The sequence below is a fragment of the Anthonomus grandis genome, chromosome 1, assembly GCF_022605725.1.
Source record: "Anthonomus grandis grandis chromosome 1, icAntGran1.3, whole genome shotgun sequence".
Classification (NCBI taxonomy): domain Eukaryota; kingdom Metazoa; phylum Arthropoda; class Insecta; order Coleoptera; family Curculionidae; genus Anthonomus; species Anthonomus grandis.
This window is the reverse complement of record NC_065546.1, coordinates 37706733-37725395: the sequence shown is the minus strand read 5'-3', so window position 1 is coordinate 37725395 and position 18663 is coordinate 37706733. Positions and strand designations below refer to the sequence as shown.

Genomic DNA, 18663 nt, shown 5'->3' with positions numbered 1-18663 from the left:
TCAATTTATCTCCTATCAAACCCGTTTATCCGTTAAAGGAAAATCTATGCTGAAAGTTAGTTCGTCGAACTACTCTCGGATTCTCGATGCTCCAAAAATGAGTATTACGGCTTTTAAAGCCCTTACTCCTAGAAAGAGTTGCTTTTTTGACGGTTTTTGATGGTTTTTTCCACTTATTTTCGAAACGGATAAATATAAAAATTTTAAATTTTGGTATTCTCCCAATTTTGATATTCTGAATTTAGTTGTCATTTCATAATTTTCATTATTTAGTCAGGTGCGTATCATCTAGGGGGTGAGCCTAAAAAAATACCTAAAAAAAAATTGTGTGCAAAGTTTTTGTTTTTTTCTCTTTAAATTTTAAAAATTTGAAGCTTTTTACGTAAAAAAGTACCTCTTGGTCAATAACTCTACGAGTTACCATTTTCGAGAAAAACGCATTTAAAAACATTGATAATTCAGATGTATTTCACACACTTGAAATACATCTGAATTATATGGGTAGATTCCTGTTTTTTCAAAACCCTTAATAATATTTATCGGTGTAAAAGCCTTAATAAGCGCATTTTTAATAATAGGAGCCATATCATATTCTGTGATCCTAGAGCTTGGATGATTTGTAAGCCAGTGATCCATTTCTCCTGCTAGATAGGTTTTAAATGGTCCAAAGACACTTACGTCCAGCGGTTGCAACTTATTTGATGTGTGAGGAGGTAAGGTTATAATAGAAACTCATGATTTTCTAGCCAGGTTTACTAAATTAATGGACTTATGACTTGAATGTCCATCTAGTATCAGTAGACTTGGACAATATGTTGTTGTTTTCGTGCAGCCTATAAAATAATTTAAAAATTTAATAAATAGGTGTAAATTCCTGCTCCATCCAGCATGATGGAGCAGGAAATCCTACTGCTCCAGGAAATGAACCGCTTAAAAAACCAGGATTAATTCGAACACGAGGGAAGACCATAATGAATGGTGGAATAAACGAACCTGTAGCGCTGACACAAGCTAATAAAGTTGTGTTTTTTCCTCTAACTAAAGAAGTTAATCTTCCCACTTGCTTTCTTCCCTTTTCAGCTAAAATTTTTTCCGGTTTTTGAACGCAGGTAATCCCCGTCTCATCACAGTTAAAAATCGGATGCGGCGGAAAATTAAACTTGTCCAAGGTCTTTTTTAAGTTTTGAAAAAAATCATTAACCCTAGATTTGGAAAGTTACTCTTGCAATGCTGGTTGCTTCAGGTCTTCGAATGGAGAGGATTCTCGGACGATTTCAAAATGAGCTCACCCAGTCTTTTCCTGCAAGTTTTCGATCTTTATTAAAAGGATGACTTATTTGATTGGCTTTAGCAAATTGAAATGCAATCCTTCGAAGATGGTTCTCGGAATACTAAAAACCACACTAGCTTTTTTAATTGTCATCTCTTTATTTTGAATCGCTTCTAAGGCACCACGAATGGCATCTTGAGGATAACCCTTTTTGGGTTTTGCGCACGTAGTTACGCACCATTTTTCCTCTGCAAAATATAAAATATATTTATAAGAACTTTTTATACTACAATCGTTCTTAAAATATAAAAATTTAAATCTTGAAAAGACAGATAAATGTGGCAACATTCTAAGCATAACGCGGTATTAAGCAAATATAAGAAATTGCCTTTAAATTTGGGAAAATCCTTATTGATTTCGCTGAAAATATTATAAAACAACACGCAAAATTTTAAAAAATGTTAATATTTACCTTAATTTTAGTAATTTCAGTATATCAGCTAAAATGCTTAAGGACACAATACCGCTAATAGACATCTACACTACACTGATCATTGTCGTGCTATGATGCCGCGATTGCTCGACATATTTCTAGAAACGCACTTGCCCCCTATGATTCACTTGCCCCTCTCTCCCCTAGCTGAAAAATTCCTCTTTTGAAAATGCGTGTAAACTTGACAACAGAGAATCGATGAACATGTTTGTAAACAAAACATCCCCTGTGCACGTGTTGAATTCAAACAAAGACGGTGCTTACTAATTCTAGCCTTTCAATGTTCTAAGTTTGTTCATTATCGATAAAATGAACCATCTTGGAGAAAGAAAATAATTAGGAAATCACTGTTTTATTTTAATTAAAAAGAACCATGATATGTTTTTTTTTCAGCAATGCGACAACTATTCAAACAACAGAGAAGTTCCATTTTTAATTGTTTAATCTGAAAAAGTACATGTTTTTAAAAATGCAGTGGAAGCTTTTACTGAATGCTTTATGGTCCTAGAATATTAAGTCATTACTTTTACCCATAGCAAAATGGCAGCCCTTTAAAATATTATTTTTCGCATTTTTATTTTCTTTACTATACTTGTTCAGGCGTAATTTGTTTGTGGGTCTATTGTTGTTTGTAGAGTTTTTTGATTTTTTTAACATTAAAAATTAATATTCTAGGACCATAAAGTATTCAATGGGAGCTTTCAAACGATGTATCGCATTATCCTCCTTTCTATTTAATTTTATTTTTCAAAATGGCGTCCCGCCGCTATGTTTCAATATCGCAAAAATCTTCGAAAAAGTCCACGTTTCTTATACAACCAACATAGGCTCATGGAGTATAGATAGATAGAGGACGACATTTCTGGGATTATATAATCAACATACAAAAATCTTAGCATCAAATTAGCCCAACATTGTGTATTTTTGTCGACTTAGCTAAAGTGTTCGATAAGTTTCACATTCTCTGCTTATAAAAAAAATCAAAGGCTATGGTTTCAAAGGAAAAATATTAGACATTCGAAAACGTTATTTAAGCGACAAAATACAATATATAAGAATTGAAGGAGTATTAAATGTTTAAGGAGTGAAGCTGGATCCCTAGTGGTGTTCCACAGGGGACTACACTGGGGCCAATTCTCTTCGTTTTGTATATTAATAGTCCACCTTTGTCATTTGCAGATGATACTGTTATTTTAGAGACTCTATCTGTATACATATCAGTAGTTTAGGAGGAGGAGATAAACAAAAACAGCAGAAAGAGAATTAAAGAATATAAAGAAAGATATTAAAGAATGGTTTGACGATAATTTATAAATTTTGGTAATGGGAGCAATCACGTTAAAGATATTGTTTTAAAAATTAGATGTATTTTACTAAAATTTAAATATTTAAAAGATTTTTGGATCTTGAGTTAACTTAAAACATTGTATTTTTCATTAGTGCAGACGCGTTTGACCTATGGAATAGTCGGAGTTCTTAACTGTCATGTTAAATGCTTGGAAATAATGCAAAAATGGGTACTTAAAACTATCTCAAATAAAAATAGTTGGAGTGAAGGTTCCCGGCCCTGGGTATAGTTTTTTATAAATATTAGTATAGTTAATTTTGAAAACCTTTTATTTAATAAAAATAGACTTTCCATCGGATACTTTATATAACATAAATGGTGTATTACACATAAGGCAGCTTTTGTGTTAGAGAATGATTAATTTAGAATCCTGTAAAATGCATGCTTCAAAAAAGCCTAATTATCATTAAAATAAATTAAAACTTTAGATCTGAGAACAGAGTAATAATTCCGAAATGTAAGAAGCTGTGAGAGGAGGTATTCGTACCTTAACTAGCTCACAAGAAAGTAAAATGTACTTTCGCTTTTTTTGGCAGATTTTTTTTGTACGTTGATTAGGAGATTTGTACATTTTCTTTCAACTTGTTTTTGTAATTGATATGCTTAATAAAGATCTATTATGATTTAACCAAAAACAATAAGAAATGTACCTTTCGAATAACCGTGAAATATTAAACCTACGCCCTTTTTTAACTAAAATACTATATGACGTAGCGAGCCAAGATGGCCGCCGTCAACTCACAAACACAAAAAGTAATCAGTTTTAAATGAACGTTTTTTAATACATAATATACATATATTTATTTAATTAAGTATGTAAGCAACGCTATTCGATACAGGTCAATGGCCTCCGGCGATGAAACTCGCCTTCCCAATGTTTCGTCCTTCTGGACCTCTTCCATCCCGCGGGGCGTCCCACAGTTGCGGAAATCGTCGCTCGCACATCATGCAAAGGGCGGCCGGAAAAATGTTCCATCAATGGGCGGAAGTGATCGGACATCGGCTCGAAGAAATGATCAATGAGGACAAGCTGATGCAAACGGAAATTAACAATATGGTCTGCGATCCCGATAAGCAGCGAGAGTTCCAAATCCAGGATGAGGAGGAGGATTATCTGGATGAGGCGAGCATTTACACTTATGGGTCAGCGTGTCCAATGCCTTTACGTCTAATCGCTTGTGTTTTACTGCAAGAGATTACGGCTTTCTTACGAGAAACTTACCAGAGCTTACCGAAGTCTTCCAAGGTGAGTGGAAAGGAACGACCCGCTCCATGGGAGAAGTTTTATAGTAAAGAGGCGAATAGAAGGTGGAGTATGGCGTTGAGTTCGATGGGTCATTCGCAAACTTCGGCGCAAAGTTTGCAAAGTATTGCTGGTGACAGGGATCCAGGTATCAGATGGTAACATTGCAATTAATGTGTATTAACTGGGATATTTATAGGTTTAGGACAAACTGAAAGGAAAATAAGTTTTGTACTTCATGAGCCCGATGAGTCTGAGGGAAGTAGCAATACAACCGTTACCATGCAGGTAAAAGAGAGCTAACTCAATTAAAACATTTTTTTTTGTTTCTATAAATTGTATAATTGAGAAAAAAATCACTATAAACTATCAACATGGTACTCTTTTTCAGCTAGTTTTTCCTTAATTATCTAATAAAGAAATCATTTTTTTGGTACCATAAGCCGTTTAGTCAATTTTCCTATTTGGTTTTGTTAATTAAAGATCCCTGTTTCTCTTCTTAAATATGAAAGAGTGATAAAATAAATTTACGCTAAAAAATTTAGAATATATATAAAAATCTTTAATAATATATATATATATATAAAAAAAGAGATCGGAAATAAATAAGAATTCCGAAAATTTCGCTGAGGTATATGGAAAGGTATTTGAGATTCGCGTCATCTAATAGCGAGTCAGTTACCTCAGATCCAGGTCTGTTGGCTGACGTCCAAGTAATCAACATGGACGACATTTCTGATCACTGTTTGGTTTACACCGAATTAAAGTTGCAAAAAACACTTTCTACCATAACATTTCATACCTATCGAGATTATTCCAATTTCGTTTTTGTGGACTTTCTTAATGACATTTTTAGTATAAATTGGCAAGATATGTTTACTGTCTGATATGGATGAAATAGTTTCTTTTTTTCAGCAAAATGTGACTGATGTGTTTAATATTCATGCACCCTTTAAAACTTCGAGATTCACCAAAGCCAGAGCCCGTTGGATGACTGATAATATATATTTCATGATAAAATTGCGACAAAAAGCGCTTACAAAGTACAAAAAATTAAAAACTGAAAACTCCTTAATTGAATATAAGCAAATTAGAAATATGGTAACAAGCGCAGTTCGAAATAAAAAAAATAATTCTTTCTAAATTATACATTTAAAGAGGATTCGGCCTCATTTTGGAAAACTTTAAAGTATCTTAATATAACACTTAAAAATTCAAAGTCACTAATACTGTACTTAGATACAACTCCAATACAGACTTCAATACTATTATCGATGCTGAATAATTTAATTCTTTTTTTATTAATAGTATTCCGAACACTAATTCATTACCTCTTAATAATAAAATAAATACTAAATATATTAATAAAGTACACCCTAATGTTGAGAACAAGTTTAAGTTTAGGGAGATGAGTGAGAGTGATATTGAGAATATAATGTCTAATATAAAGTCGGTCTTCATTGGGTCTGAAGCTATTGACATTAAGATGATTTCTTTTTTAGTCCCTATATCACACACATCATCAATAAGGCTCTTTCGTTATCCAGATTTCTTAGCGAATGGAAAAAGGCGGGTTTATTACCCATTCCCAAAGTAAATAGCCCTGCTGATACATTACCGTCCTATAAGCATCCTACCTACTTTTTCCAAAATACTGGAAAAAAACATGCACCAGCAATTAAAAAAGTTTTTTATAAATAATAAAATTATTCCTGATACCCAGTCTGGGTTCAGATCCCTGCATGGTACGGAAACAGCACTATTGCATGTATGCGGTGATATTCTTCGCGCTATGGATAATAAAAAAGCTATTGCAATGGTGCTATTAGACTATAGTAAAGCATTTGATACTCTTGATCATTCTATTTTGCTTGCCAAATTAAAATATTTTGGCCTACACGACTCAGCATTGTATCTTCTTTGTGATTATTTGGCTAATAGAGTGCTAAGAGTACGTCTCGGCTCAGCATTTTTGCAACATGTAGTTATTGGTCAGGGAGTTCCGCAGGGTAGTATTTTGTTTAGTATTTTGTTTATATGGCTGGTCTTATTTATAAAACTGTCCACAGTAGAGTTCCCAGGTACTTGTATGAGAAGCTGCAGTAGCATTCATGGTCGTGATTTGCGTCATTCTAAAAATTTTTATGTCCCAAAGCATATAACTATCAAATTTCAAGCCTCATTTAGCTATACCGGTGTTAAAATCTATAATGCGTTGCCTCATGATCTGAAGTGTAAGCACTTACTCGCTTCCTTCAAAAAATCCTTTTTTTAAGTGTGCGGTTAGATAGATTAGCCATAGACTAGATCTCGCCGCATTTATAATTGTTATTGTAATTTTTTATTTCCGTAATATAAAGGCATATTTATTTATTATTTATATATAGTTATATATTATATATACACCACATTATATATTAGCCATATTGCACTTAAAAGAGAACACATACTGCTTAAGAGATAAGCTATAAAATAGGCAATGGTTTATAACTTCGGTATATAGGTGATACCCTGACTCTCGTTCAAAGTCAAACAGAGCTCTTCGTATATCCTCTGCTTAATCCAAAAACCGAATTAGGAATAATAGCATCAAATATGGATGAATAATTGTGGTTTACTGACTGTACATAGGGTTAAAAACCGGCCCTAAAAAAATCTGAGAATTGTTGGCTGACCTGAGACTTTAAACAGCTCTCTGATAAAAATATACAATATCGGGTACTGTACTACACATTATTGGTAAGAGAGATTAATTGCCAGAATTTAATTTTATTCTTTAAAATATAATTTTCAACAGATTTTACATAATCGAAACACATCGAAATGTATTATTGTTATGCATTGTCGACGTAACTTCATATTATTTTCGGAAACACTTTTGTATAATATGAAAGCATTTACCGTGGAAGTTGTAAGCAATAAAAGTTAAAATGCTATTTTTCTGTAGAGCCGATTGGGGGAAGTGTGCGTAGTTTTGTGTTTTTTATTGCATAAAATAAAAAATGTAAAAGTCAAAATTGTATAAAAAGAATATTTATTACGTTTAGGTATGCCTAATAAATACATAAACGTAATATACAGTTAAACTTAAACATTTCTCAGATAATACAAAAAAAAGTTTTTAATGCAGTTTGCGCACATAAGGTTGTCCGCGAATAAGGGTAAGTATTCGCAGCTTTAGGTATAGGTGTACGCACTAGTTTATTGACACAAATCGCACACAAAAATTCCAGTTTCTTAGAACATTGAAAGGCCTTTCAATGTTCTAAGTCCAGTTTCGTACGATGTGCATGCTTCATGCCACCACTCCGAACACTTGGAACACTGAATCCAATTTTTACTCGAAGGCTCTTCAAATTTTGCACTGCAAAGTGGGAAAAAATATTGTTTTATATTTTCAGTTAATTTTTTTTTTACGTCTCTTTTTTTTAGGGTAGACGGTCCCGCTTGGGGAGAAACACTGCGCAAATTCATTATTTTTTTCTTTTTATTACTTTTTTCTTCGTCCATTTTTTTGTTTCTTTTCTAAGTCTTCTTTAAAAGGACTTAATGTGACAATTTCAGATTTTTGAGCCTTTCTTTTTCTCTTTTGCGAAACTGATGCTTTTGGAAAAGGACTAATAGTGATCAGAGCTACATGGTCATCTACCTTCTCCTCATTGGTCGCAGGAAGTTCGGTTCTTTCATTTAATTCTTCAGCGTTGGTGGTTATCTCCTCTTGCTAACGAATATTTTCAACGTCAGTTACCGAAGCGGGCAGAAAGTCATGTTCTTTGAAAAAAAATGCCGTCATTAAACGGAAATATCCCAATGACAGAAAAACCAGATGCAGCATTGCCAACTGTTGCTACTTGTTTGTAGGCCTCGTTAAAAAGGCCAGCTATCTGGTACTGCGTTATTGCTCTTCCAGAATGTTGATTCATCCAGCGCTCATATTCTACAGAATATTTAGCTTTTAGAGGACCAAAAAAACTTCTGTCTAAGGTTTGGATCTTATGGCTGGTGTGTGGAGCAAGTGTAAGAATTTCAATTCCCAATTGTCTGCAATAATTGGATGCCTCTAGGTTGATGTGCGATGAATGGTTATCCAATATTAATAAAACTGGCGCTTCTTTTTGGGAACGGGCATGATCCTTAAAGTGATACAGCCACTGCCTAAACAAGTCTGTGTTTATATATCCTGAGTCGGATACCATACCAACACAGCCAGTTGGCCCTGCATCAAGAAGTTCACCTTTCATCCTTTTCCTGGGAAAAATAAAAGCGAGAGGCATATATTGACCAGTAGCGCTCATGCAACATATCGCTGTTACTGTTATGCCTCTTTTTGCAGATACAACTACTCTAGGTGTTTTCTTTGGAACTGTGCTAATCCCAGTTTCATCCATGTTGTAAACACGACTAGCATCAAATTTATATTTTTCATAAAGCAGATTTAAATTTATGAAAAATCTATCCACTTGAGCCTTATTAAATCCTATCGCTCTGGCAAGACTTGTAGGCGTTGATTGGCGTAGCCCCAATTGCTGGTGTCTTTTCAGGAATTCTGCAACCCAATCGCGTCCTGCCATCTTAGAAACTTTGTTAAATCGATTACGAATATTTTTAATTTCGGCATATTGAAACAGTAATCTGCGTAAGGTGCGGATCGTAATACCATAAAACATATTGTCCATAGCTAAGCAATACTCAGCGATTTCGCGCTCTTGCTCGTCAGTAAATGTCGGTCTAAAGCGGCCTAGCGAAACTGCAACAGACTTAAGTCTTTTTCTTAAACTGATTAATAATCTTTTTCTTAACTCTCTATTCTGACTCACTAATTCCAACTCGTTCTGCGGCTCCTCTTTGGTTAACACCTTGACCAATCAGGTTTCTCGCTTCGTCTATTTGGGCTTGAGTCATTAACGTTTTTTCTGGTTTTTTTCTTTGGTAATTTCGGGGCATTTTGCTAAAAAATAAAGAAATATAAGTAAATGGAAGAAGACGGGGCAAGTGTGCGCGCGTATACTTATAAGCGTATACCTTGCGTACACTTACCCCAGACAACAACAAAAAGATAAAGTATAAAAATTTTAAAAATAAGAAAAACATATAAAAACCCAATGGAGGTAAATAATTCTCTATTGAACCTTTTATACACTAAATTAAAACTTACCGGATTTATATTTATACACAACCTATAACACAAAAAGAAAATTGCCCAAAAATTATAAGAAATAGGTTAAAATGTATATTTTGCACGTGGCTGAAAAAAAAAGACGGTAATAACCGACCGCACATCTGCTTCTTAAAGGTGATTTAGCCGTACTGATTTGCATGGCAACGGAACTCCGCTCCCTACTATTTTCGTAAAGATATATGACATATGACGCACACTTACCCTTAATGACTCTACTATTTTACAGACCTTCGAAGAGGATTAGAATATGATTTTTTTTGATCATAACAATCTACAGAACTTTTGCCTTGATTATAATCTATTATAACTTTAGGTATTTAAGTTCTATTTTACTACCATTTCAGCACCATAAAAGGACAATAGACGCTTTGTAGACAATAAAAGGACATGCCTTTGATCCTTCCATTTTAGTACTGTAATTTCGTCTTTGTTTTGTATGGCAGCAACTTCTCCTTTTTTAACATTTTTCCTACAACTTTCTTTGGTAACCCCTTGCGGAGGTTTACGATTATAATACCAGGTCCAAACATAAATTAGTTCCCACTTACCAACTTGGTTTGGTGAGATGTCAAAGTGGTCCAGAATATTTGGGTATTAAGTTTTTCAATAGAATACCCTTAGAGACGTAGGAACTGCATCATTTTGAGTTTAAAAATAAAATTAAAGAAGTTCTAGATCAGGAATCCTTTTATTCATTTGAAAAGTTTTTGCATTACAATTTTTAACTTTTATATACCTTTACTTTAAACAACACAGTTTGAAATAGTAAAGACAAATTTTGTATTGTACTTTGTACCTTTTGTACTGTGACTTGTGTAAGTACTACTTTGTGCATGTACATTATTAAAGAATTTAAATTTACTTATTGTCCCAATGAGGTGAGCTCAAGCATCCTTTTTTGCTAAGGGTAAGCTTGCATACCAGTTGTCCGTCACTAAGGTTCTACCGACTCCTATAACATCTTAAGTAAGGAATGTGACAATAGCTTCGGGTGTTACTCGTTCGCCATTTTCTTTGCCTGGGTAAATTTTAATATTAAATGTGCAACCTGTCCCTAAACATAACTTAAAGGTTATGTTCTCGCTTAGGTCTTTTTAATTTTATGTACTGTTTTATAGATAATTTTTCTGTCAGGTAGTATAGTCTCATCCACACATACATATTATTCTTCGGGAGTATAAAGATCTTTATAATTTTGTAAAAGTTGATCTAGTAAGGGTTTTAGTTTATATATATATTTTATATATTATATTTCTTTATTCAGCCCAAAAACATAATATTACAATATTACATACAATAATCGTAACATTACAAGACTCCAGACGGGATATGGACCGTGTCCTAAAATATTAGCTATAATAGCTTAGAAAAATGTTAAACTTTGCAAAAAAATACATTTAAATAAATAAAATAGATTATGACAATTTCAAAACATCATTAACAGCAATACAACCACAAACAGAACAGAATAAAAACTGAAACTGAATCTAAAGTAAGCCTATTCTAGATCTTTACTTAGTGCTTCATGCATGTCACCATCCTGAAAGAACTCATCAATACCATAGTATGCTTTGTCCCCCAAAAATGCTCTGAGCCTACAAACAAGCTTACTGGGAGGTAACTGCCTAAAGGAAGGAGTACATTCCAGATCTTTAGAATGTTAAAGACAATATTTTTTTGTACAAATGTAAAGTTTGGTTTCTCAATTATTAGATTGTCCTTAAACCTGGTTTCATATTAACGTTGTCTTTTTCTATCAGAAAAAAATGAAATGTTATTAATTAGAAACTTAATAGATTCCAGAATATAAAGACTGTACATTGTAAGAATGCCAGTATCTTTAAATACTCCTCTACAGCTATCACGATAGTCCATACCAAACACAATACGGATGCACCTCTTTTGCAAAATAAAAATTCTGTTCGAATCCACAGAGTTGCCCTAGAATATTCTTCCATATACAATTTGTGACTGGACATAGGCATGGTACGCTGTAAGCGCCGCTTGCCAACCTAGACTGCCATGTATTACCCGAAGAGCATAGCTGTATTTACTGATCCCGGTTGCGACTTTCTGCACATGAGCTTTCCAGTTCAGCTTTTGATCTAAAACTACCCCCAGAAAAGACACACTTTCAGCCGCTCCTATCACTGTGTTCCCGCATGTGAGTGCAAAGTCTGTTTCCTGTTGTGAAAAATGAACAATCTGTGTCTTTGCTACATTTAAAACAAGGTTATTTTCAATAAACCAGCCTCCCAGTTCATCCAAGGCTTCTTCCATCCTAGCAATACATGCTTCCCGATTGTTCTCACTGAAGTTCAAGGAGGTGTCATCAGCAGACTGCACCACATCGACATCAGTGGCGCACACAAGGTCATTTGTATATATTAAAAAAAGGAGTGGTCCCAGGATAGACCCCTGAGGAACACCCCTGTCCAAACACTTCCTTTCTGATGCAAATGTCATCCCAGCGCTATTTGTTTCCATGACCCGTTGCTCCCGTCCCCGGAGGTATGACACAATAAAGTCCAATGCCACCCCCCTGATACCATATCGTTCAAGTTTTGAGCAAAGTACGCCATGTTCCACACTGTCAAAAGCCTTGAATAGATCTAGAAACATAGTTGAAGTCACCCTGCCATTATTTAAAGACATTAGCACTTGCTCCAAATCCTGATAAATAGCCCGAACAGTTGATTTCTTTTTCCGAAAACCATTTTGTTTATCAGAGATTATATTGTAATGATCAAAAAATCCAATCATCCTTGAACATATAACTCTTTCAAAGATTTCAAGACGTATATTCGAAAGGAGTGATACAGGACGATAGTTGTCAAACTTGTCACCCTAACCTTTTTTATAAATTGGCTTAATAAGAGCTTTTTTCAGTAAGTCTGAAAATACCTCTTTTTCAAGCATTAAATTCAGTGGGTTAGTGGCAGGCTTATTATGTCTGCCACCTCCCTCAGAATAGACACAAGAATGTTATCATGTCCAACTGATTTCTTATTTTTTAGAGATTTTATTATTCTAATGACTTCATTTTTTGTAACGAACATTTTTTGTATCCATAAAGATACTATTTTGATTAATTGGTATCTTTGAGAAATTTATCGATCACCCATCCTATCAGGACATATATTAATAAAAAATCGTTTATAGCATTTAAAATATCCTTTTCAGATTTTTCTGGAAAATGATTAAACAGACTTTGTTTTTTACAATTAGGACGAGTTATATTTTTTACTAAGGCCCAAGTAGCTTTTGTCTTATTTTCTGAGGCTTCAAATAAAACGTTGACTAGACATTTTTTTGGCTTTTTTAATAATTTTTTTTTTAAGATTCCAGTATACTTTCTATAAAATTGAAGTGTGACTTCCCCCCTAATTACTCTTTGATATAGAACCCTTTTATTCCTGCAAGAAACCTTTAGACCTGTTGTTATCCATTTGTTTGATCTGTGCATTGGTTTTTTAATAGTCCTATTTGGACAGGTTAAATTTAGTTTTTCAGTTAAGATGTGGTTAAATTTACCATATGCCAGGTTAACATCATTCGCATCCAGCACACCATGCCAGTCCACACCCTGTAGTTCCTGCAAGAACTGTTGTATTCTAGCCTTTGAAAAAGATCTTACAGGAAGCTTATCACCAGCCACAGCTTGATTGTTGTCTGCAAAATGAATTGTTCAATTTCAAAGCGATTACGGCTGAATTTAGAACGAGGAAAACTAAAGTTATATAATGGATCTAATGACCAGTAGTCAGCCAATGTAGGACCTTTGACCATCCCCATCCATGCCACTAGCCATCAGTTTCAAGTAAGAGACAACTAGTATAATGGTTTGTTGGATCTGTAATACCTAAAACAATTAAATCATCTACAATAGCTTCATAAAATTGTCCGAGACTTGCACTTGCTAGTAAAGCTACAACTTCTGGTTTTAATCCTTATGACAGGATATAAGTTGAAATAGCTTTATAAACGCCTATGGCAGGTCGTCATTCATCTCTATAATCTAAAACTGTAGACGCCGGCTCTAGTGTTTGCGATGACCTCTTAAACTTTCATCTTCAGGTTCAGTTTAGTCAGTTTGAGTTATGAATCCTGATGCATCTATAAATTGACTCGTGCTGGCATCAATACAAGCAGAAATCACTAACTTTCGTTTATTTTTTGTTCCCCTCGCCGGTGAACCAAAATAATCATTTGAGTCATATTCTGAAGAATCAGACGGTTGATACGAATCACTGTCAGAGCCTGGAAAAAGGTTCTACGAAAGACTCATCTAAATCCCATCGGACCAGCATGAAAAAAACGTAAAAATTACAAACAAACAGACAATATTTTTGTTTTAAATGTTTGGAAAATTAATTATGAAGCTCAGTAAACGTATTATCGCCCTTTGGCCCTATAGAAACAATATGTTTTTTTGCATGGCAAACAACATGTAAAATCTGTACCAAAATATCCTGCTCATAACTTTTCCACGCTGAACGTCTCACAACAGTAAAATATATTCTATATATATTTTTCTGAATATATATGCTGCAGTCAAACAGTAATTAAATATCTACCTCCATTTCTTTTCACGGTCCCAGACTGTTCCTGGTCCCGTCGAAAAACATGATAACCATCGGAAAGATCAGAATCGAAAACATCACTTTAACCAGGTTTCTGTTAGAAAAATACGAATAAAGTTATTAAAACGTAAACGTTTTAGATCTTAAGCCATTACATATGATACAAAGTATGAGATTTGAGTTTTAGATCTTAAGCCTTAAATTTTGGTAAGAAGGTGAAAAAAACGTGAATAGGGTGTAATGAGACTAAAAAATTAATGTCATAAATCTAAATTCAATTTTACAGAAAAAAGCCTACAGAGTAAATAAATCTTAAATAATTCCAAAAACTTATTGAAGACCTTAAATCTAACGTTTATTTAGATAGAGATCTTCTAAAGATTTTGAGATTGAATGTCGCCCATTCTTGGTATCCTTTTTTTTTAAAATGCTTTCTGTCTACGATTTAACCTCTAATGATGCTGCAACCTTCTTGGTATATCACCATATTATATTTCCACCTTACTTTAGATAAAAAGGTGAAGATTATTTCTGTTATTAACATGAACATAAATAATTATTTAATTAATATTTAATTAAGGTCCAGAATGTGTCTACGTTTGCTCTAAAATTATTATGGTCACACCAACTCACAATTTAGTCTAAGCAAAATTACTGTACATGGCGTTTATATAGGCCCTATTAGTCTTAATACAGTGCATTGGCGATGAGAGGAACAAATTCATTTAAAATTAGGGTATTTTTGTTTTCTTATTTTTTGAAATCGATTAGTATTGTCACTTGCACGTTTTTTGAAATAAAGAATTTCTTTACAGGGTGCTTCAGGTAGAAACTATGACAAAAAGTCACGGTCTCATCCAATCTATATAATTTCTTAAAAAAGCTTAAAAGCTACACGTGTTTCGCTCCTGTCGGAGCATCATCAGGCCTAGACCTACACAGATCACATTACAACTCTATACAACTCTATACAACTCTAACTATGAGGTTTTAAAATTATGATATATATTTTGTATATTTATTTTGAATACTTTTTGTATGCATAACCATATGGCTTAAGTCAATGGTTTGACAAATATGACGTCACAGGCTAACGAAACATAGGGAATTAAGACAAATAATTATTCTAGATTTATTGCAACTAATCTTTAATTTGTCGTCCATTTGATTGAATGCGTCCTTTGCAATGAAAATTGCAGTTTGGTTACAGGGTGTCTCAAGTAGAAAAAATGTAATGTGTGGACAGGTATTGTGAAAAATCGAATCCTTGAAATCTTTCTTTTTCCCAAAGAAACATTAAACGGAGAGCGCTACTTGATTTTCTACAGCTTAACTTATCTCTGCTTTAGTTGTTTTATTTCCTGATCCACAACAGACTTATGTACATACCGAAATATGGTTTCAATAAGATAAGGTACCTCCTCACTGGTCCTTCATCGTTCTACAATTTCTTGATGTAACTTATAACCCCATTAGATTTTTTCTTAAGAGGGTATTTGAAGCCCAAAGTTTATGAGAATAGACCAAATAATGTTGATGATTTTAAGCAAAGAACTTGACAAGACTAATTGATCCGCAAGTAATTGAAAATGTGCAATTGGAAGTTATTTGCCGACTTGTTTAGTTTCAATAAATATTGTATAAATTTTTATTTTTTAATGTCGTATGTTTATGTTCATTAGCCTTATATGTCAAATTCGACAAACCGCTTCATTTTATTAATAAGTTTCTTTTTATAGGCTGGCATGAACCTGGAGGAATCAAAGAAATCCCAGGGACGTCCTTATTTGCTACGGCGAGGGACCGCGGCACCTAGCGGAGGTTCGTTTAAAAGACGTAGTTTAAAATTCAGGCGAGGTACTAAAGAGGGAAAAGATATGATGGAGATTGAGTGTAAGCAGGAGAAAATTATCCGCAAAAGTCTTTAAAATGACAGATATTATATTGGCTGCCGCTTGATTTAAGTATGGCTTAGTACATATAACTGAGAAAAGTGCTGGGTTGCTAAATCGACTTTTTAGTATTGCACGGTAATTATATCATAGTTTTTCTTTTTGTTTTCATAGTGAAACTTTAGGAGAAGAAATTTTGATTCCATTCTTCTATGGATTCCATATTTTGCTCTATTTTTTTAATTTTCAACTCATGTTCATTGTATGATTTCCCATTATTCAGCATCCAAGCCACTCAGCACTTTTATTAATGAAAACTGGCTGACTTTGGGGTAAAAACATTTTTTTTGGTTTGATTGTTGAATGAGACTGGTTTGCCTTCGTTTAGCCTATAAAATAGACAAAAAACTATAAAGTAGTTTAGCTAGCAAAGTCCAAAAAGACTATTTAGCCATTTGCATATTGCCTTAGTCTGGAAGGTTACTATGAATCAAACTAGCTTTAAAGTGGCTTGCTTTATCTTTTATCATTGATTTAAGGGAAGTAACTATTAATCATTCAAAGGTCGCATCCCTGAGACTGTTAAACGCACCGATTCAATTCAGTCTAAGAGGAAAGTCAGCTCGTTATCTGATAGGAGCGATAATTCAGAACCTGGTGTTACTGGAGAGGTAAGCGGAGAAGAATCTCCAGGAGTGCTCAGTGATGACCAACCCCCAGAGAGTCCCAGTGATAGTAATGAAAGCGATGATACCACGAAGAATATGCCTTGGTTAAAGGTAATTATTGCAATTTGTCAAAGAGCCAAGAAAAACACGTCTATCGTCATACCCATTTTCAATTCGGGTGCGAAAACCGATATAAAGAATTTTAGATCAATAACCAAGCTATATACATTTACAAGTTTTTGAAAGAATTATTCATGACCATATTTTTTCTCTAGTAAAAAATGTAATTATCTCCTTTTTTGCAACGTGACTTGTTTCCCGGAAGATTCATTAATATAAATCTTATTTCTTATTCACAGTACATTCTAGATAACAAGGACAATAAAGTCCAAGTAGATTATGTTTACAGTGATTTCAGTAAAGCTTTCGATAAAATTGATCATTATTTGCTTGTGGTCCAATTTCAGTATTTGTGGATCGGTCCTGGTTTTGCTTAAATCCTAATTACAATAAAGAACACAGACGGCCTCGTTTCTTAGATCACAATTATGAGGTTTATATCAACTTTTGGAGTACCTCAAGGAAGCAATCTGGGACCTTTCTTATATGTTATCATTTATATAAATTACATAAGTATCTATGTGTTTTAAAAATGCTAATTACTTGTATGCTGATGATTTGAAAGTTGATCAACTTGAACGTGTACAGAACAAATTTATAAGATCCCTAGCTTTTAAAAACTATATGCAATTAGTATATTTTAATTAAACTTTTTCGTGATTTTAAAATTTGACATGAAGGTAAATAATATTGTTTTAATAACACTTTAGATTTGTTTTTTAAAATGATGATGCATAATTTAGCCTGCAGTGATTTTAGTCTGAGTGAGAAGAGTTGCTTGCAAATCATGAGGTATCGAAAGTACAAAATTACTTTGATGATTCTGTTCCTTTGCTTACTTTTATAAAAAATTAAATTTTCTTTATATATGCTGTTATAAATGATCGATACGATATATGGTATTTGCCGAGAGACGTCAAATGACGTCATCGGTTTAACCACCAGTAACCCTGCTTAGAGCCGATTTTCAGCGTTGAATTGGTAAGAACCGCGGTAGTTAATTCTTCAATTTTAATTCAATTTTTTCAAAATAGTTATAAAAATGTATTTAGAATATGTGAAAATACATAACATTTACTTTTAATCTATTTCAAACTAAATGTAAATTCTATTTACAAATGAAATGCTTTTACTAAATATTTTATGCTAAAGACAACCTAACTAAATAAAATAAATAAATAAATAATATCTTTATTTAGCAAAAAAGCTACATTCAATAAAAACATAAATGAAAAATAAAGTAAAAGTATAAGTTGGCCATAACTGTATCAGGACACACCGGTTTGTCCATGGAGTGTCTCGGTAATCCAGAAACAGCATCCCGGTTCCAGAAATATCCTGTCAGAGGTAGACCATAAATTAAAACTGGACTTAACCTAAACATTATTTCCTTGCCCCACTTATTAAAAGCACAGTTAATTGTAACTTAACTGCAAAAAACTTTAATCTGTGTAAATGTCTGAGAAAGGCAAAGTTAATTGTTTTTTTTAATATATTCTTTAAACAAATCATTGCGTTCTTCCAAAAACTTATTCTTTATAATGTTGGCCGCCAATTTCTTTTTTTCTATAATTTTTTCATAAAATTATTTACGAACAGTCTTGTTTTAACTTTCTTGTTTTGTAGCTAGTTTTGAACGTCGCTTTTGATGGTTTCTTGTTTTGGTTCTTTTCTACTAGTGCTAGCGGTACAAGAAAAAAAACTGCACTTTGTGATACAAGCAAGCCACTTTGCACAGGTGTAATATGAACCTAATAGATTGATTTGACCCGTAGTTCTTAAGTTTTCATCCCTTAGGATTTTGGTTTGGGGTGGAGGGGGTTTATTTTAAAAGTAAAATATTGAAATGCGTAAATACATCTAGAAA

The 18663-nt window shown here is 33.5% G+C and overlaps 1 protein-coding gene across 3 annotated transcripts in view; it reads left to right on the top strand.

Moving 5' to 3' along the window:
- Nucleotides 1–18663, top strand: part of LOC126745903 (protein unc-80 homolog) — a 97943-nt gene that overhangs the window by 9131 nt on the left and 70149 nt on the right. For all 3 annotated transcript variants that reach the window (XM_050453965.1, XM_050453956.1, XM_050453948.1), the window contains exons 18-21: nucleotides 3951–4502; nucleotides 4554–4642; nucleotides 15856–16009; nucleotides 16573–16787. In XM_050453965.1, coding sequence (XP_050309922.1) covers nucleotides 3951–4502; nucleotides 4554–4642; nucleotides 15856–16009; nucleotides 16573–16787 — 1010 coding nt within the window. The remainder of the gene's footprint in view (nucleotides 1–3950; nucleotides 4503–4553; nucleotides 4643–15855; nucleotides 16010–16572; nucleotides 16788–18663) is intronic.